The sequence below is a fragment of the Monopterus albus genome, unplaced genomic scaffold, assembly GCF_001952655.1.
Source record: "Monopterus albus unplaced genomic scaffold, M_albus_1.0 scaffold39.1, whole genome shotgun sequence".
In the NCBI taxonomy this organism is placed as follows: domain Eukaryota; kingdom Metazoa; phylum Chordata; class Actinopteri; order Synbranchiformes; family Synbranchidae; genus Monopterus; species Monopterus albus.
Genome location: NW_018127919.1, coordinates 2967822 through 2988898, shown reverse-complemented (window position 1 = coordinate 2988898; position 21077 = coordinate 2967822). Strand labels below are relative to the sequence as shown.

Sequence of the window (21077 nt, the reverse complement as noted above, 5' to 3'; positions counted from 1 at the left end):
TCCTGCTGACAGAGAAAATAGCAGCACATGAATTTAGTCATCAAACAGATTGCACTGATCAAACACTGATCAAACCATGACACAACTCCTCTGTGTTGTATACTACATGTTGCACGTATCTGTTTCTTACAAAGTGAATACAAATCTGACAAGAAACAGCATGAAGGCATCATGAGAGCACATTTCAGTGGCATTGCATAAGCCCAGCAAATGAAAAAGAACAAAGAATTCAAGCTGATAATTTGTATTCTGTGATGTAGGCCCTTATTGTAGAGCTTACAAGGTATTAATAAATCCTGCAGCTGCTGTCACACTGCTTCATTTTAAAATTGATTTGGCCTGTTTTATTTCTTCTATTTAGAGTAATGCAGTGAGATGTTGAGAATATTCAGCCAACAGTAGAATAAGGTGATGGCTTGAATTAATTACAGGTCAGTGCTGTCAGCATTTCCCAGCTGGAGTGCAACATGCAGCTGAGCTCTGCAGCTCGTGCATAGCTGGGCGCAGGGAATAGCAGGTGACAGCTGCCCGAGGGGCTGAGTGGGTGGGCTGCACTCACAGCTCTCTGCCACTGCTGTTCTTTGAGCTTCTTCCTCAGTCTGAAGAACTCCTTGTGCTGGCGTGAAACAAAATTAACGGCTGCATATTCCAGTAGTGCAGCAAACACAAAAAGAAGACAAACCGCCATCCAGATGTCTATGGCTTTCACGTAGGACACCTGTAAAACCATGAAAATCAATAGGATCACTCAGTTAACATTGATATGTTAGGAAGTGACATGAAAGAAAGATGGTATGAATTACAAACTGTAAAAAACTACATGTCAGATGGCTGTGTTTGTTGATGGTAAAGGGTTGCCTTTACTCACTGTTAATTTTTGTCAATCAGTCAGAAGTGGAATCAGACCCAGTGCCACAGACCCCCACTGTTGTTCAACAACAATTAAAAACACACCAGGGAGTCACATCGTTGCACTGGGTGAAGTTTCCTCATTACGAACCACAAGACCCTGTTACGAGATCTTGTGCATGGGCTTGACTCTTATTTACTTCAAACTCTGTAAAAAGTTATGGCTGTTTGGAACCTTTGGGGCAACATTTTTAAAAACTATCAGGGTCTGGTGTTTTGTAATGAGGAAATGTCAACCAGTGCTGTGGTGCATTTCCCTCATGTGTTTTTAGTAGTTTTTGAACATAACAAATAATCTAATAAGTCAGTTCTAACAGTGAGTAAAGGCAAATCATTGTTGGTTTTGGTCTCTGTATGGGGAGTGTTGAAAATACTGTTAATACAGAAAATGACTGGCCATATCCTTTAAACAGCAGTGGAAGAATTTAACTACACTATAAAGTACTCTTATCCAAAACTATCTCCTCTTGTTTATGACGTTTGTTCCTCTTTCGTTTTTTTAAGTATGTAATTTTTTAGATATTTTACTTGAGTATTTACATTTCATAAAACATATGACCAGCATATAAAAGATGATATGGTATTGTAGTTTACACTTTGCCTACAACTCCATCTTTACCAGCCACAGCATTGAAATGCTGCTTGTACTATATATCACTGCTCCAATAATAATAATACTAATTCAATATACTGTATATAAGAATAGTTTAACACTGAAGGGCTGTTCTGTCTGATCTTTTCTGAGAATTCATCTGTACTTTTAGGCAAGTAAATGTTTATGACTTTTACTTGGAGTGGATTTTTACATTGTAGTATTTTTACTTCTTTTGTTTAAACAAAAGGAATTTCTACCATTATACAGTCTTTCAATTTCTAGAGTAGTAAAAAAAGCCCAATTTGCAATTTACTTAATTAAAAAATATAGTTAGAAATTTGTAATAAAAACTAAAATGGTTCATTTTAAAGCAGTTCCTATAATAAAACCTACCATATGCTATCATTTTAATTTCTCTGATTTTATATGATTTATATCATTCTGCTTCCAATAACAGTAATCAAAAGAAAATGCAGTGAAGTGTCAGCTTCATACTATATATGGAGACTATGTTCTTACAGTGACATTTTTCAAAGTTAGAAAGGTTCAACACACACATTAAATCCAATGACCAACAAAATGACTGACTTGTGTTTTCTGACTGATTGTGAGACTGACAAACCAAACTGACCTTTGGCAGGGAGGCCCTGGAGCCAGAGCTCTGTGTCGTCATGGTGAGCACCGTCGTGATGCCCAGTCCCACTCTGGCCGGAGCCGCATCCATGTTGATCCAGAAGGACACCCAAGACAGGATGACTGTGAGCAGGCTGGGTATGTACATCTGGATCAGGTAGTAGCCCATCTGACGCTCCAAGTAGAATTTGACTTCAATGCAAGTGAACTTGCCTAACCACAGGAGGAGACACAGGTACAAACTGACAGTCTTATTAGAAGTTGACTAACAGTATCTACCCAGGGTGTTGGATGGTGGTCTGTGTCATGTACCTGTGTTGTAGTGCTTGGTGCAGTAGCCGAGCCCTTTCTCTTCTTTCAGCACAAACTGGGGAAGCATCAGATCATCAGCAACCTGCACTGCTCCCACATCCAGCCATTCAAAAATAAGATCATTCATTGTGTAGCCAACTAGAAGAGATACAGAGAAGGCATATGTAATTAGTTTTAGGACAGACTTCATGTGTGATACATGCCATGACAGATGAACTCACAGCTTTCAAGCTGCATGGTACAAATCTGGCTGTCCATGGGGAAGTTTTTCAAATCCATGGGACAGGAAAGAATCAGTGTCAGCCTGGAAAACAGAGACAATGACACCATAATGGTACTGGAATGGCATGTAAAATGAACCCAGTAACCATGACTGGACTAAAAGGTGAGTGGATACCCAGCTAACCATTGTCTGCTAAACACCACAGCACCAACTATTCCCTGCTCTGGTGTCACACAAACCCTTTTTTGCACACTCACCCTACATTAATGGTCACATCAAGGAGCTCTAACCTCTCTGCCCAGCACTTTATCTTTTTATTCCACTGCACCCTACACAAACCACAAAGGACTGACAGATGCTGTCAGACATGTCAGCCTTTATGCAGGGCTTGATGGAAAATGGGCTGAGAACACAGCACCACCATCAGTAAAAAAGAAAATGTGGGAGAGTGCTTCTTCCCTCACAAGACTTTGATAGATAAAAAGAAAGAGCATCCCATTCCTCAATAGAGGATCTTTAGGTGTTCTTGCTTTCCTTGTTGATGTCTTTCACTGTCCCTTCAAGTACTATTCTTGTTTCAACAGAGAAAACTATGCATCATCTATTGGAGAAAAGAGGAAAGTGGGTGAATGATACTGGTGCTGCTGGTTCAGTGTCATCCAGAGACACTGTGGTGAGCACTGTGAGGACACTGTTATTATTGTTGTTGTTTTAACAGATTCTAACTTTATGACCCTGCTATTCTGTTGCTTGGTTATTGGTTGATCCCCTAAGGTTGAGGCTTCCCTTTAAGTAACCAGCAGAGCAACTCATGATTTTGTTCACGTATAACAGAATTGTTAAGAGAGCTTTAAACATTCCTTCCTCTTATAGTTTGTTCCCTACCATTACGCTGCAGTTCACTGCTGCTTTAGTGCCACATTACTGACCTGCAGGAATCTGTTTTAGCCTGCAGCTACTGTATTGTTTCACATTAACTTGTGGGCTGGACAGTACAATTACAACTGAACTGAACTGGAGTGAAACAAATATGTCACTGGGCCATGTATTCAGGGCTTCAAACTACAACTCACAGAGGGACAAGTTCACACTCAGTTGCTGTTCTGACAACTCATGGGTCTGGGATTTGTGAGGTTTGATAGACACATCCTGGCACATTTGTCAGCCAGATTCCCAGTTTAAAATGTGACCTGATGCTGTAGAGGACATTTCCATTCTGGAATATCCGAAGCAGTTTGTTGTCTGTTGTAACCTCATGGAAATTTGCTCCCTTTTCATTTGCAAAGAACAGGTCGGGTTTCCAAATGGAGTCCAACATAGAAGGGTCCAGGTCCAGAGAGTCATCTGGATACTCCTTATATGCCAGTCGAGGATCATTCCACTGCTGCCGCAGAAACACATTGAGGCGGTAGTCCTACAGAACACAGTTAAGTCATAAGTTACAATAGTTATACTCACAAGAAAGCAGAGAAATAAGTCACAAGCAAGAAACAACTGGACCTGTAGTGTGTCTCAGCAGGTGAGGGACACTGTGATCCACACAAACACATTTGAAGGCTGATTATCTAAATGACAGCAAACTCCACTTACAGAGACATCAGTTTCATGGCTCTTCCCTAGAGGTGTTTTAGAAAATGCAGGAGTCTTCCTAACTCCAAACTTGAATAAACAAGAAAAAACAAGACTGTCCCCAAATCCTTATAAAGTCTTATAAATAAAGGACAGTATTGACATAGATATGAGAAAATCATAGCTGACATTATGTAATGAAATTACAAGATGGTGTTTACAGTTATTAATCATTTATAATTTACTTAACTTTAAATGTATCTTAATTTAATTGACAGTATGTTTTGGCATAGTGAAACTTGGTTAGGACCCAACAAAAGCAGATATTTACATGTTTATCTGCCCTGTCTTCCAGATTGTACAGTTTTATCACCATTAGACCATCTAAATAAAGTCGGGCTTCTGTGGATTATAAAGAAAATTCTCACCATGGTCGTTTCAGTGATGGATCCAAAGCTGTTGATGAAGATGTTACAGGTGACGTTGACAGGCGGACCTGACAGGAGCAGATTGGCATCACATGTGACAGTAACACTGGGTTCTCAAATGCCACTGATAATGTTTTCTGATGAGATTGCATGAAGTATTAAAACCAGTAAAGGGCTGGGCATTCCCGTTAAATAACATCTGCTTTGTTCCCTCCATAATGTGCCATGCTGTGTGCTTATCCAAGATAACAGCACATAATTGTGTTGTCATTTCCCGTATGCGCCCATTAGTGTGGTCCATCTGTTAGCCACAAAACCTTAAATATTTCAGTGACTCATTTCCTAAAAGGCAATCATTTATTAATTCTCCTTTAGTTACATTAGTGTATTTATAGATAATCATCCAGGATTTACCCAGCATACACTGAAAAGGATGTGGAGTAGGTATGCCATATGAAATGTGATCCCAGAGGCTTAGGATGGAAATATATCAGAGAGAATCTGCTGGTTTCACTCAAAACGACAGATCAGGCATGGACTGAGATAAGCCTGTGGGGGAACATACAAGGCTAACTTCACATTTCTTACAAAAATAAAAAGGATCTGAAAGACAAGGCTGAGGGTCAGCATAAAAACAGTAACAGGATCCTGTGTGAGAACATCAGAGCCTGCAGCATCTCTTACTTCTAACCCATCTGTGAATGATTTGTGCTACCTCACTGCCCAAGTTGCTGTCATGACGGAGGAGGTACCCCACCCTCCTGCACACCACAGTGCGCTCTATTACCTTTGAAGTTCGGTCTGATGCGAGCATCATAGCCAGATGTTCGTCCCATCAGTTTGTCTAGAAAGTCAGATGGAGAGGGGGGCTTGGTTCCCCTGCTGGGGAACTTCATTTCCTTACAGAGCACAGACCTGCCAGCGACAGGACAACAGTTTGTGCGATAGACATGCAATATTTAACGTTTTGTCAGTGTCAGATGTTTATTTTGGCATCACATGCAATTTGAAATGTAAAGGTCTTACATACTGTATACAGAACACCACTCAGATTATCTGTATTGAAGTAGTTTTAAATATCCTCAGGGCTTATTGCACCTAAACTGTTTGATTGTTTAAAAGAGACTCAGTGTTGACATGCTCATCAAAGAGTACAGAGCTCATCTCCTGTTGTTTCAGTTACTATACACCGCCATCAGTGTCAGTTCATATTAAATACACACTGTCAAGTAAACATGCATTTACATGACACTGGCTAACTCTGCTGTAGTTGTGCAGATTTGTTCTCCGCTTACAGGAAGCCGATAAACTCCAACCTAAAAGTCTTACCTGCCCTGCAGAAAAATGATGTTTGAAGCCCACACCATGCACGAGATGTACAGCAGCATTCTCAGTCAGCAGCAACAACAGATGATTAGTCTGAATGAAATGAAGAAAGGAAAAAGAAAAGCTGAGATGCAGGGAACTTGTTTGCTCTTCCAGCCAGCCTTTGTCTTTCTAGACCCAGCTGAGCCTACCTTCCTCTCTGCAGGTGGAAAATCCAGGAAGCCGCTTGCTTTATAATTCAAAATCCTAAGGAAGTTTTATTTTCTGCCCATGTTTGTATGGATGACTTGAAGCTTTATCTCTTGCCATATGCATGCTGAAGAAATTACTGCTAGAATATTTAAAGTGACAGAACCACTTTCACAGCAGAGTGGACCCACGTGACAGCAACAGCAACAGTCTAGCAGAAATATAGAGGATTTAAACCAGTAGAGTTACAAAAATAAAACTATTAGAACAGCGTGACATCTTCCATGCTGGGTGTTCACTCTATTTTATATTATGGTGACAAATTGTTGACAAGTGTGGCAAACAGCATTATCAGTATATAATTTACTAGTGTGCATGTCTGTAGGTCTTAGAGATAGATATCATTTAAATAAAGAAAATCACTTAGTGAACAAAATAGTCAATTAGAAGAAAAAAATGTCAGTGTCATACAAAACTGCAGGTCGACAACAAAGTGCAAAGAAAAGCAGAAAGATAACCAGTTTGATTGTTGATGCATTCAAATGGAAATAAAATGTAGACATTAAACTGTAATATATTTCATAGTGTCAGTACACATCCAGAGGTTGTTTATCTTTTGCAGAGCTGCCTAAAGTTTATTTCATCTTCAAACTGTCAGACAAACAAATATAAAGCTCATGTTTATTCCTCCAGACAAAGGGGAAGGCAGTTCAGCCATTTACTCATGTAAAATTAATGTCAAAGAAAGCGATGGGATGTTATGGCTGCACGTGTTTGCCTCACACTTGAAAGGCCATTCCACACTTCCCTCTGGAGCTCTCAATGTCAAATCTGATGAGAAATGTGTGAAAATACAAAACATGAATGCATTCCTAATGAGAACCACACAGTAGGAAAAAAATGTTTAAGCATGCTTGAGTGTTTTTACCTCCGGACAAGATAAGTAGGCCAAGCTTCATTTGAATGTTGTTGCTAGCACGCACACTGGATCTACTTAGGTTAGCCTTCCCATTTAAGCTAACAAAATGTACCTTTTGCTGAGGACAGATGTTTAATATCACCTCACTCAGTTTTAAGGTTCAGTCTCTATAGTTCACATGTATGACTGCAAAGTAACACACACTGATTAAACCGCTCAAACACACATGAACAACCATAGAACAATTACAGCTTAGAACACAGGTCAACACATCAGTGCTGTTATCTAAAAGCCAAGCTGAAAATAATGGGATCACTCTGATTTAAAAATAGCTTTTATTGCAGCTTTTCTCACAACAAGGTGTTCTGATCACACAGAGGGAGACAACAGTCCATGCTCAGCATTTTCAGCCTGGTGGGGGAAGCAAGTAGACAATCATACAAGTGTGGTGGTAGCAGGAAGATGAGTGATCGGTCCTGAATTTAAAAAAAAGAAAAAAAAAAGAAAAAGAGCCAAACACCAAAAACAGGCGCAGCAGTTACAAATTCCAAATATGAAAATACATCAGTAACATGACATAATTTACATCGATCCTCCTATTTTATATGCTGATCAGTTATCTTAAAGAGTGTAGCAATGGCTGCCAAAGTTCAGACTTCACATGAAGCCCAGTTCCCCTCCATCTTAATCGTCGTGGATGTTGAACAGCTTCGCCACCTCGTTCAGATCTGCATGTTCCTCTCCATCCTTGATAATCTACAAGTAACACACACACAAAAAAAAACAATTTACATAAACCAAACCTACTGATTAATCTGTACCATGACTGTGTATTTTTCCTAAAGAGTGACTGTATTTACCTTTCTTGCTACAGGCATTCTGTTGAACACATTCCACAGGATAATACCCACGACCACTTTGTCTCTCAGGTAGAAGATGACCCCTTTGCCGTAGTCGTCTTTGTGCTGCTCCTCTGTGGGAGCAGACGTTGGAGAGGCCACTGGGCTGATGGCTGTGTCCTCGGTTTCACTTTCAGAGCGAATTCCAGTTCCTAAAATACATTTAATAAAGGCACAATCTGACCCTTTGTCCTCAAATTCACCGTTTCTGCTTTATATGATTAGAATTTTTCTAACTAGCTCGTGACTGCTCCTACCTGACTGCTCTGTAGCAGCTTTAGGCGTATCCTTAGCTGTGGCTTTAGCAAACACTCCTACTGTTGGTAGACTGCTGTCAATGATCCCGATAGCCTCGTAGCCTACATCTGGTCCCAGGTCGCTCCTGGGACAAACCACATGAACAACATGTTGAGGGACCAATAAGCTCTCAGAGCAAGTAGCGTTTCTTTTTCCTGCACCTTGACAAGCCCCTTCAGTGCTACATGGGATTGAATAACCTAAAACTATAGTAATGATAGTGTTTTTGGAGATAAGTCAATATAATGTATATTGACACTGGCATAGGGTCATTTTGTGCCAAATAGTGTCAAGCAAAAATAAAATCTTCCCCAAATTTATGTCATAAACAGTTTTGCTGGAGTTCACTCTTCAGTGTGAAGAACACCAACTTCTAGATCATAAGAGTTTACTGTCAAAATTGTTCCCGACACACTGTACATGTGGGTGTACCTCATACAGCTCCTACTCTAGACCCACACAAACACATACTGTACACAAACTGAGGGCACTTGTCAAATCTTAGTTATGATTTTACTCCCCACCACTGCCCCTGATGAGTTTCAAGCTGGCTGATGAGCTGAAGTAATAACACGGCCACCTGAACAGTCTATTAACAGTGACACATTACATGCTGTGGTCATTCTGCCTCAAGTCCGTGCGCTGAATGTGACGTCATTCAGAACCATCTAAACTTATGGTTCATTAAGATTCTTGGGGAGATCTGAACGAGGTGGCCAAGGTTCACAGTTCATATATGTTTTATATGAAGTATTTCACCAATTTAGTTGGCAACCTTTAAATGAACTAATTGATCACAATGACATTGATGACAGTGCTCTGTGTCCTATTACTTTATCTTAGCTGTGTTACAGTAAATAAATGCACAGCAGCCTGATTTCGACACATTACACTGGCAGTCATAGAAATGTCAACACAGCATCTGTCTACATCAGTTGATGTGGTAGCTACAATAGTTTGACTAGTGGCCCTGTTTTTGTTGTTCTGTTGTTTTGTTTGTTTTTTTGAACTGCAATGACCCCTTGTTGTAAGCATATGCATCACATTTCACCAGCTGCCAAAAACATGCAGCAGCAGCATTCATCTGTGCAGTGAGGGCCACATTCCACTGTGTACTTCAACTTTTGGCAACATCCTCAATATCTGGTGGAGTCCCCTTCTGGTCATTACACAGATTAAGGTCATTAACACAGTTAATACATTTATGGGCTTGAAAAATGTTTGTAACATTGTTATCACAATCCTCTGCTGGAAACACCTGTTTTAATGTCCTCTGAAGGCATTTAAAACATTTTAGGACATATTGGTATTCAAATTTCAAAGCACAATTTTTGAATTTGACATGTGAAAGCCTCCAGTTAGCATTGGTGACAGGAAACAGGAAGTAGCCTTATACCCACCAGAACATAGACTGATGCCAGTATGGTTTGTTGGCTCCCGTCATGTTCTCTCCTGCTAGTCTACCACTTACGACGGCGTGATCGTGGTGCTCCACTCGTCTGCGGCCGAGTCTGATGTCATAGAAACATGCAGCATCTCCTGCCTAAAATAAAACAGAGGGGACTGAATATAGATGGCATCGACTGCAATGTCTAATTATTATATCATGTTATTAAAATCTACTGAGAATTTGTTTTCATTTAAATCAAACACTAAACTCAAAAGTGGAGACGGACATCATTTTAGGTGTCTGGAACATGACTTGAATTTGCCTGAAGAGGGCACTATAATCACTGACCAGGTCCAACGATGCACAGTTCAATCTACTAGGTAAACCATCCATCCATTATCTATACATCTTATTCCTAAATAGGTTCGCAGGGGGGTTGGAGCCAATCCCAGCTAGCATTGGGTGAGAAATGGGGTACACCCTGGACATGTCTACTAGGTAAACCACATTTTAAAAAGCCAGCATTTTATAGTTTAAGTTCAGTCAATAATTTAGAGCTTTTGACCAACCGACCAACAAACATGTTGCCAGGTTTAAATAAATCCATGTTTGTGTAACTGGAAAAACATGGATGAGTCCTTCATGACTACTGATTCCATGACACTCATCATAAGCTTACTCATTTCAAAGGAGGTAAGATATATAATATATATGTCAGCGAGTTGGCTGATGTTCTCACCCCCATCTTCAATCTCTCCCTCAGCCAGAGCATTGTTTCCACCTGCTTCAAGACCACAACCATCGTCCCCCTTCCCAAGAAGAGCCCGGTCACCTGCCTGAACAACTACAGGCCAGTGGCACTCACCCCAATTATTATGAAGTGTTTTGGGACAGTGGTGCTGGCCCGCATTCAGAGCAGTATACTGGACACCCTGGACCCCCTGCAGTATGCCTACCAGCCCAACAGGGCCACCTCGGACGCCATCGCGGCTGCCCTCCACTATTCCCTTTCTCACCTGGAAAATGGAGACTCCTACATCAGGATACTCTTCAACTGACTACAGCTCTGCCTTCAACACAGTTGTCCCCCACAAACTGTCCACACTGGGTCTGCACCCCACCCTCTGTGACTGGCTCCTGGACTTTCTGACTGACAGGCCCCAGACTGTCAGGATTGGCAATAGAACTTCAGCCGGCAGACGAGCCTTTATGTTCTTTTTGCTCAGCAGTGGTTTTCGTCTTGGAACTCTGCCATGCAAACCATTTTTGCCCAGTCTCTTTCTTATGGTGGAGTCATGAACACTCAGCTTAACTGAGGCAAGTGAGGCCTGCAGTTCTTTGGATGTTGTTGTGGGGTCTTTTGTGACCTCTTGGATGAGTTGTCGCTGCGCTCTTGGGGTAATTTTGGTCGGCTGGCCACTCCTGGGAAGGTTCTCCACTGTTCCATGTTTTCGCCATTTGTGGATAATGGCTCTCACTGTGGTTCGCTGCAGTCCCCAAGCTTTAGAAATGGCTTTATAACCTTTTCCGGACTGATAGAGCTCCATTATTCTCTTTCTCATTTGTTTTTGAATTTCTTTGGATCTCGGCATGATGTCTAGCTTTTGAGGATCTTTTGGTCTACTTCACTTTGTCAGGCAGGTCCTATTTAAGTGATTTCTTGATTGCGAACAGGTGTGGCAAGAGAAATTGAACTCAGGTGCGATAAACCAGTGTTTTGACAGGGGGGCAAACACTTGTTCACACAGGGCTCTATAGTTTTGGATTTTGTTTTCCCTTAATAATAAAAACCTTCATTTAAAAACTGCATGATGTGTTTACTTGTGTTATCTTTGACTAATATATAAATTTGTTTGACGATCTGAAACATTACAGTGTGACAAACATGCAAAAAGATAAGAAATCAGTAAGGGGGCAAATACTTTTTCACACCACTGTATTTTTTATTATATCGCTGCATTTGTTGCTGCTTAAAGTGTCCTAGATTTTGTGTTACATGCATAATCAACTAACAACTCTGCTGCACATGCTGCTCCCAGTCCTATGAGGAGCCAGTAACAAATGCCAGACTGAACAATTAGGTTTTAGCATGCTGTGTCCTTTGAATTGCAAGGGCTTTGCGTGTGTGTGTGTATATGTGTGTATATATATGTATATATATATAATAAAATTACTTGAATTTGATGAATCTGAAATGAAAATCTAAAATATTTTTAACAACAATACCAAATAATATTATTCAAGTTTTATGTAACACTCAAACATTTTAAATTGCTGTGCAAAACAATGCAAAACGGTGCAAAAACAGCAAACTGTAAACAACATAGCCTAGGTAGCTAGCAGTGCTACACAAATTTTAATGTAACTATGCAAAATTGGACTGCCGTTTAGTTCAACAAACGTGGCAGATTTTTCTTTAGGAACAAAAGTTGCTCCGCTTTTTGGCTGGAGAGACGGTTCCTCTTCTCATTAAGCACATGAGATGCTGCACTGAAGAGTCTCTCACCGCTGACATGCTTTGTCGTTCATGGGGAGACACGTCATATGACAGCTCCAGCGTGAGTGAAACCTAACCTGGGCTGCGCCAGGATATGATGGGCGGGGCGGGGGCCTTTTCGGGGAGGTTTTTTTTATTCTCGGTGAAATAAAAATGGCCTTTTCGGCCGAAAATTTTTGGTGGCCGAAATTTCGGTGCACCCCTAATATTTTTTTTTACTATATTGCTGTATCTGCACTGCTTAAAGTGTCTTAGATTTTGTGTTACTTATTTATCTACTATATATTTCATTTGTATTTTGTGGCATTCATGTGGACGGCAAAGTAAGAATTTCATTGTACAGGGAAACACGTTTCCTAACTGTGCATATGACAAATAAACACTTTGAACTTTGAACTATATAGGTCAAATTGACTCAAGGAGCTTAATATAAACAGCAACACTATTGCTACAACTAGTGATCGGTTTCGGGGCAGCACGGTGGCGCAGTGATTAGCACCGTTGCCTCACAGCGAGAAGGTTCTGGGTTCGGGCCCCACCTGGGACCTTTCTGTGTGGAGTTTGCATGTTCTCCCCATGCTTGCGTGGGTTCTCTCCGGGTACTCCGGCTTCCTCCCACAGTCCAAAGACATGCAGCTTAGGTTGATTGGTGTCTCTAAATTGCCCATAGGAGTGAGTGTGTGTGTGTGTGCGTGCGCGTGTGTGGTTGTTCGTCTATGTGTTAGCTCTGCGATGGATTGGCGACCTGTCCAGGGTGTACCCCGCCTTCGCCCGATTGCCGGCTGGGATTGGCTCCATGATGTTGTCAACTGTTGTTACAGGAGTACTACCTTGTGAACTTTCACTTACCACCCAAATATTGGACCTTGCTTGCAGCTCTGCATTGACCCGATAGCCACCAAAGTCAGAGTCCACTTCCAGACCTGCTGACTTAGCAAGGTCAACACTGGGCTCCAGGCCAACAGCTGCAATGATGTGATCAGTTTTCACCTACAAGGTGAAGCACAAGACAATAAGTAACTAACTGTCAGTAATCATCTACATGAAATACGCTGGACCTGCACAGAAATCTGAACTTACTAATCGGCCATCCTTCAGTTTGATTTCTAATCTATCATCTTTGTAGGTCACAGACTTCACCAAAGCTTCTGAAATGATTTTTACACCCTCTAGAAAACCAGATGGAGAAGATTGAATAAGAGGAGAAATGAGAAATAAAAAAAAAAATAAAAACATCTATATATGAAAGTAGATATGAACTTTCAGACATGCTAGAGTACAAAGTGGATGTTGACCTTTCTTGACTTTTTCTGTTGTCCAGTTGCTCAGGTACTCAGGCAGCACTTTCCCCATGTTACCCTTCTCGGGGAACATCTGTATCACTTCCAGGCCAGACTCAGCTGCTACAAAGTGAAAGAGGATGAGCGAGCCAACAGCTAATTTGTGTTAAACATCAAAATTCTTCTGTCATTTTCTCATTCTGTCCAGCCGTCTTACATCTCCTGCCGAGGGCACAGGCCAGCTCGCTGCCTAAAAAGCCACCTCCAATGACTGTGATGGACTTCACGTTTCTGGACACTTTGTCCAATGATTTGAAGTCCTCAACCTGTGGAGAAGGAGAACACAGATTTCAAATTTACTTCAGTGTGTAAATATAAACCCATTACTATTCCTTCCACAGTTTAAAACAACACTTTTCTGCTTTGCTTTGTCCTAATCAGCCAGAGGCTCCCACACAAACAAACCCACCTTCATCTTATGGCTAAGCACCGACCTTGCGGAACAAAGTTGTCCTCTTCACCACCTCGTCTCCTGCTCTTTCAATGACCTGCAGATTTCTGGGCACACCACCTGGAGACAAAAGCTCAAAATGACTTCTGCCCGTTTCAAGCCATGAGTGGTAAATAAATGCACTTTAAAGTGGCTCGCCTGTGGCAATCAAACACTTGTCATATGAAATCTCAGTGTCATCATCCAGTTTGACTTTGTTTCCCCTGACATCCATGTGAACCACCTAAAACAGATCAAGTATTTGTTATCAAAATTTTCATTCACTATAGTATGAACATAAATTTACATTTGCAAATAAAATCCTTCACTTCTGGTATACATGCTTTATCCAACTACTGTCATACACTTGTCTAATTAAGAAGTCAGCCCATTGTAGTGTGTGACTCTTAAAGTAAAACAAATAAAAATGGACCTTTTTGCCAGTGAGAACAGCCACTCCCCCATTTTCTGAACTATCCATTTCTTCTGAATTAATGTAGAATGACGGTGGCTGGAAATAGATACTGGAAAACAAATACAAAAATATTACATTGATTTAAAAAAGGTTTATGCATGACCTGCTGAATTTTTACATCTATTCAGGAAACAACTCATACATAAAACAATTGTTTGGTATGAGGAGTAAACCAAGTGACAGAAACACTGTGTCTATCAGGTCTCTCCCTAGGAACACATTTTGTGCAGCACAGGAAGTGGTGCAAGTATTGTTTTGTGTCAACAGTAGTTTACTGTGAATAATGTAAAAAGGAAATTAGCAGTAATAGTTACTAGTCAGTGTTGAAAGCTGAACAGTGATGTGTACCCAGGGAAAAAAGCCACCAAAGGAAGCTTTCATTTTGTTATAAAAGATGTCACAGGACAAGGCAGTCTGACTGTAAAGACCGCTGATCATCACAGCAGAGAGACAGACACTAAGTCATGCAGTATAGAGACAGGAAGAACGCAAGGCAACAAAGTTGAATAAACCAAAAGCACAATAGAAGAAACTTAAATGCACCTTCTTTCCTTTCCATTCCACTGTTTGAAACGCAGCGTTTCCGTCACACTGGGGTCATCAGAGAACCACAGCTCCTTAGAAAGAGGCGGTCTCATGTATGGAAGGTCTGGCTCATCAGTCACAATTAACACCTAGTAGCAAGAATTTTGAAAAGGCGATATGACTTAGTATGTGGATAAACATGAGTTTAACTGAGAAATTCTGGCACAATTAGATTGGTAAAGAACTGAAATCTGAGTTTGTATGTCACTGTGGAAGAGGCTTGACTGACCTTTGCACCGGGGTCTCTGGCTCTAATAGACCGGGCAGCAGCGAATGATGCAGTACCTCCACCAATAAGGAGGTAGGGGGCGTGAGAAGGAACCTTGGGTTTAGCAGGTGTGGAGCCCACTAATGGAGTTTGCATGAGAGAGCGACAGCGTGCGAGAGAGAGAGAGAGGCAATAAGCAAAAGCAGGAGAATTAGTCAGTGCATTTCTTTGCATGGTCATCAGTCCCCTTTATTTACACAAAATACTTGTAAGGAGTAAATAAAAGAAATAAAATTTTTCATGTGAGTGAGATTGACTTAACAATACAAGAACTCAAACAATGTGAAAGAGATGTGAACAGGCAGGGAGAACAGCTGTACTGAGAAAAACGTTAATATAAAAGACAAAATGTTTGAGATGAACATCAAAACAGAAAAAAAAGTATCAGTGTTGTGTCTGCCCACTTCTCTGCTCCAACCAAAGCTGGACTTTGGTCTTACCGCTCTCTGCCACAATGTCAGGTTGAGGTTTGGGTGGCTCTGTTGCAGGGGTTTCTCCTGCAGGTTCTGTTAGTATAACTGGATCATGAACCAGTAAAGTCAAAAGAAACCCTCAGCTGTGGTAAACATACATCACAAGGTGCCCAAAAAATTTGCTTGCTTATAAATCAAGGCTTTAAATGTATGAATGGTGTCATTTGTATTTTTAAATATTACTAATGTGGGACTTTATGTACAGAGTTTACAGTCGAGTGAAAAAACTAGCACCCTGTTTATTTTGCAGGAATCTGGCTTTACCAGTCGGTGTCGCTATTTCTAAAACTTAAAGTCACGGCCAATTGAGATTATGCATCATGCATATGTGTCAGATAAATGCAGGTGTGCCCTCACCTGTTGACTACTACAGGTGAGTTTCATTACAGGTGCGTTTCTTTGTGTTGTTCCAACAACGCAAAACAAAAGGAATAAACAAGAGAATAACAAAGAATTGGAGACTGCAACAATTTTCTGGGAGACGTGGTGTGTTATCTTAAGAAATACAGCTGTGGCAATATTTGTGGCCATGACTGTATGACCGCAAGTCCTCATCAAAGTACAGTATATGTAGAAAGTGCAGCAAAACAAGTGTAACAATATACATAATTCCACATGTACGCTTTTATGTTTTTTTTCACTTTATGGTTCTGAAACAGTGTGCATACAGGAGGCACATGTTATGTATGCATTTAGGTGTACAGAAAAAGAACGGAGACAACCTTGGGGCGGTTCAGTTGTTTCACCGGGGGCCACTGCTTCAGCTGGAGGGCTCAGTTCCTCTGACAGAGGAAAAAAAAAAATAGCTATGAAACTATTAACTAAATACTGATATAAAACATATATTTACCCAAGCGTTACAGTATGTGACAGTCAGAAAGGATGGCCATAAAATAATTTAAATCAATTCAAAATATTTTTTGCACTCTTAAAAGCTGCTGTTTACATGGCAATAAAGAGGAAGTTAATTAATGCACTGCAGAGTCAGATGAGTCTAAGCCACTCTTAACACTTAACCCTCAAGTCCAACAACAAAATCCTTTCAGCCAAGAGTTATGGACAAAATACGACACAAATGCTGTATTTGTAGTGTATGCACACTTTCTTTGTTCATCATCGTGGGTTCACTTCTTAAAAGTACTGCAGGCAAAGTCTGATAAGATGATACGATGTCAAAAATGACAGTGAAATAATTAAAAATGTGACATTCTTCTTTACAAAATTTTATCATAACTAAAATCCCTTAATAAAAACTGCTCACCTGAAAGCTCTGACTGAATGGATACAGCTGTTTTTTCTATAGCGGCCTTCTCTGATCTGGATAAAATTTGTGCCATACGATTCTGATATCTTTGTTGGTCTTCCTTGATAAGGTTGTACACCTGTGAAAAAAGCACTACATTTACTCACAACAAATTCAACTACTATGTATTTAGACAGCCTAAATCAGCCAATCAGATCCCATGTCAGCTTTCAGGCATGGATATCTGAACAGACAGGGTAACATTTTCTGGATGAAATGTACTAAACACCAAACACACTACTTATTTACAAATGAACACTCACATATATTCCACCACCCACGCAGGTTGCTCCAAGCAGGAGGATGTACAGCTGGTTATCCCAACCTCCCCCTGCAAACCCAGTGGACATGTGAGCCACAGGTACATGTACTGGTGTTCTGCCATTGTTCAAGCCTGAAAACAATAAATAAAACAAAACAAAAATTTAGAATAGTCAAACCTGCATCAATTTCAGTCTAGCAACTCAGACTCGCAGAAGCGATACAAACAGAGTTCAGTCAAAATTGCACCATGTATAATATGCATGACTAATACACTGAACTAAGTTGAAAGGTGTCATGTTTGCTGATGAAAACATATCTTCTTCCTGTGTGGTGGAATTTACAACACTTGAACAGATGCTTTTACCATGACTGGAGATGCCATGTTTTTGTTTATGGTGTCTGCAGTTAATGAATGTAAAATAAATAAACAAACAAAACAACACTGTCATCACAGCAGCTGCCTAATTAGGTTAGCAAACAATGTATGAAGGTGACATGCAACAGCTAAAGGAACAGAGTTTAGTAGCTAGGTGATAATGTAAAATATACAGAACACTGAAGTTTAAGATGTGCAGTGTATAAAGGTTTAGCGTGTAAATGCTGCGGGCTGTATGATGTACTTACAAGACCTTCAATGTATTGTGCTGATATGCAAGGTAGGTAACATTACATCTCTTTCAGCATGAGCCTTACCTGACACCCAACGTGAGACACTTTGGTGCTATGTTGCACAAGAACCCCTGTTCTTGTTAATTAAAGAAAGCACTGTTGCACAAGAACCCGTGTTCTTGTTAATTAAAGAAAGCACTGTCTCGAACATTCACTATAATCAACCTGTGTCCTAAACTACCTTCCTTTAATAACCCCCACTGTATCCTTTCTTTATCATAGGACATTGAAGCAAGCTGTAGGTATCGATAAGACCCTTGTGTTGATCTTTTCAGGGTCACAAAGGGTTGGAACCACCTCCGTGATCCAAATCAAAGTCAACCGATATATGGGCATAGGCAAAGCCCGGAAGGGGTACAGTATGTGTGTAATACCTGTATTGTATTAAGAACACTGCTAACTAGCGCTGACACTAATCATATCAAAACATGTCACAGTGGCATAACTGCATTTGTGTAAGAGCTACAACGAAATGCAAGTGCAGTGTGGCTGAATGCATGTTATCGTTAGCTAACTAACGTTAGCGGAGTTAGCTTTGCATCAAAAAAGCCGAAGGTCAGAGCAAATAGCTAATGACTGAGATAGCAGACATTCCTGTCTAGTCTACAAACAGTCGACGGGGTGTGATAACATGCTACAAGCACTGTGCCGTTATGTTTGAATCGAGGCAGCTAACGAGGACACAAAGTTACTGCTACTAATTACTTACCTGCTCTTTTCACATTCTGCCGGCACACAGTTGACGGAGCTCTAGCTAGCGGTGCAAGCTTTTTCCATACCGTTCTACATTTCAGCATTGTGGCTCAGCTCCGCTGTGACGGTTCCCAGTTTACCAGCCGACTTGTCGGATAGGAGCACCAGCTAGATAACGTTAACCAAGACCTAATGCCAGCACACGCTGACAACTAGCACTGCGCTACACACCAAGGCCAGGAACAGGTCATGCGAGGAGTCATGGGTAAATGTAAAGACTTAATACTAGATGAGAGTCGTCACCACACCAGAAAACTAAGTAGAAGGACACATTTGGAAGAAAGATGGCGTCGTCCCTAGTAGTGTAGGCTACACGAGTTCCCTAATGTCTCAAACCACTGGACAGTGTATTTGTTGGCATTTCTGTGCCGCGCCAATAACTATTTTAGACATTTAACGTTAATATCGTTTCAGATTTAAGGTCAAATTTAAATGCAGTTAAACTGAGTGGCAACGTTAGGACCTCTTCCCTTCAAGGGTCTTTGGTAAACCGGTTCTTGTTCTTGTTCTTGACATTTCTAACCGGAGCCAGAGTATTACTGCTGCCCTCCACTGTTCATTCAACATGTACTGTATACAGGCAAGTAACAGACAAGAATAGTTCATAATAAATAGTGTGTGAACAAATTACTGATACAAAACAAATGAAAACACAGAAGCTTAATACAAGTCAAGTAAAATTTTTATGCAGCCAAATATCACAAATCGCATATTTGTCTCAAAGGGCCCTACAGTCTGTACAGTATGACACCATCTGCCCTTAGACGCTCAAGTCAGATATTAGGAAATAACAGGAATGCATTAAATATTAGTGAAACCACATGAGGCAAAAACTTGAACAAGATAAAAGAAAATGCTATCCTTAGGTTAAAGAGTGTGCATGGATGTCTAGTTAAACTAGACGCAGGCATCATTAATGTAAAGCAGTGCAATGTTATGTAAATGCAAACTAATATATGCGTGTGTAGTTTACACAAATTGTCTTTGGGTTTTCACTGAATCACGATGTATGAATATCAAATTTCCCAGCGATAGACTGGATAGAATAAATTATGGTATTATGTCGCCCTCTGCTGGTCACACGCGAAATTTATCAAGTGCAAGTTAATTGCGAAGGTTTAACCTTATCTTCTGTATTGAACCTCATCATTATCTGTGATTATCCGTTGAAAATTGTTTATGTCAATGCAGTTGATTATTCATGATAGAAAATCATTTTCCTTTTGTCAGTGAAGGTTTATATACTTCTCTGCAGAGAATACATTTGAAAATGAAATGTAGATGATTAATAGGATGTCATTGCTTTTACTGTTAGGAGAAGTTATAATGCAGACTTCTTTCATGGGGTGAAAGACAGTTTCACGGCAAACAAGCCACTGTGTTGCTTTATTGTGTTGTGTGTATTTAATTAGTACGTGTTTAATGAGTTTATAATGTATTTGATAAAGTGACTGATAATGATGTTACAACCATAACATTTCATAAACATAATGGACATTTATAACTGTACCTAGTGATACCCCTACTACCTCTACCAACAATACTATTACAATGCCTACTAATATTGCAATCTTCACCATGAATGATACTTGATGTTTATTTTTTAGGCCTACGCCAAATACCACATTATTTATAGCCTAAGCACACTTGCAGTGCCCATCCCTATACTGTATAGGCATTTATACAGTAAAAATGCTCAAAACAAGAGAATACACAACAGCACAAACCTCAGTGACAAGCACCCTGATCCATGATGTAACTGATGCCTTTTTAAAATGCATTTTCAGCATATGTTTAAACTGATCCTATTCATGATCCATAATGAGCTCCACAGGAGGAGGATTAATAGAAAGGTATCTTACAGTTCCTCAGAGTTGCACTCACTGAGCCACAGACCCTAGGAGAAACCATCATGTCACTGGGCACCTACTGATTTATAGGCATGCATGATTCAAACAGAGCAGATTTAATGAAATTATCAAAGACTATGTTAGTGGTGGGATCCTAACAGCTTCCAACACTTTCTAATCTTAATAGGCTTGATTGTCATAGACTAAGAAAAATTACTTTTGTTGTGCCTTTATCTTTAAATTTACCTTATTAATTTTTGACAAGGGACTAAGCATTGGAAGAAAAGCAGACTGAAACATAATAGTTGCAGTGCCCGTAAACTACTTTTTGTCTGCAGCTGGCAATATGGCAGGTCAGCATTTCAATCAGTTGTCCACTGTTTACAAATGACCACTTATTGATTCTCTTGAATTCACAAACCACACTGGACAAATAGATAAATAAACATCAGCAGTATGAAACTAGTAACACTCTTATGGT

General features: G+C 40.3%; 2 protein-coding genes across 2 annotated transcripts in view; both read right to left on the bottom strand.

Annotated features, from left to right (window-relative positions):
- Positions 1–6333, bottom strand: part of glra4b (glycine receptor, alpha 4b) — a 7042-nt gene extending 709 nt beyond the window's left edge. Inside the window, exons 1-9 of the mRNA XM_020598875.1 lie at positions 6187–6333; positions 5999–6088; positions 5457–5584; positions 4670–4737; positions 3863–4086; positions 2671–2753; positions 2450–2587; positions 2136–2350; positions 430–718 (exon numbers count right to left, since the gene is read on the bottom strand). Of these exons, the coding sequence (XP_020454531.1) occupies positions 430–718; positions 2136–2350; positions 2450–2587; positions 2671–2753; positions 3863–4086; positions 4670–4737; positions 5457–5584; positions 5999–6057 (1204 nt within the window). The 5' untranslated portion in view covers positions 6058–6088; positions 6187–6333. The remainder of the gene's footprint in view (positions 1–429; positions 719–2135; positions 2351–2449; positions 2588–2670; positions 2754–3862; positions 4087–4669; positions 4738–5456; positions 5585–5998; positions 6089–6186) is intronic.
- Positions 6334–7419: 1086 nt separating this feature from the next.
- aifm1 (apoptosis inducing factor mitochondrion associated 1) lies at positions 7420–19259 on the bottom strand. The gene is made up of 17 exons (XM_020599054.1): positions 18703–19259; positions 17324–17454; positions 17019–17139; positions 16480–16539; positions 15246–15364; positions 14975–15105; positions 14390–14480; positions 14116–14200; positions 13961–14037; positions 13684–13792; positions 13482–13589; positions 13267–13355; positions 13036–13176; positions 9700–9842; positions 8260–8384; positions 7964–8154; positions 7420–7859 (listed from the first exon to the last, which is right to left on the bottom strand). Exons 1-17 carry the CDS (start codon positions 18788–18790, stop codon positions 7788–7790), a joined length of 1881 nt encoding a protein of 626 aa, XP_020454710.1. The 5' UTR covers positions 18791–19259; the 3' UTR covers positions 7420–7787.
- Between the last annotated feature and the right edge of the window lie 1818 nt (positions 19260–21077).

What these genes read in the sequence shown, in the direction of transcription:
- aifm1 (XM_020599054.1), bottom strand. Translation starts at nt 18,790, where the DNA reads ATGCTGAAATGTAGAACGGTATGGAAAAAGCTTGCACCGCTAGCTAGA. An exon ending in AACAGAAAAAGTCAAGAAAG is followed by an intron (nt 13,356 to 13,481) that starts GTCAACATCCAC and finishes CTGGTTTTCTAG; the next exon opens with AGGGTGTAAAAATCATTTCA. An exon ending in AACTGAAGGATGGCCGATTA is followed by an intron (nt 13,177 to 13,266) that starts GTAAGTTCAGAT and finishes TTCACCTTGTAG; the next exon opens with GTGAAAACTGATCACATCAT.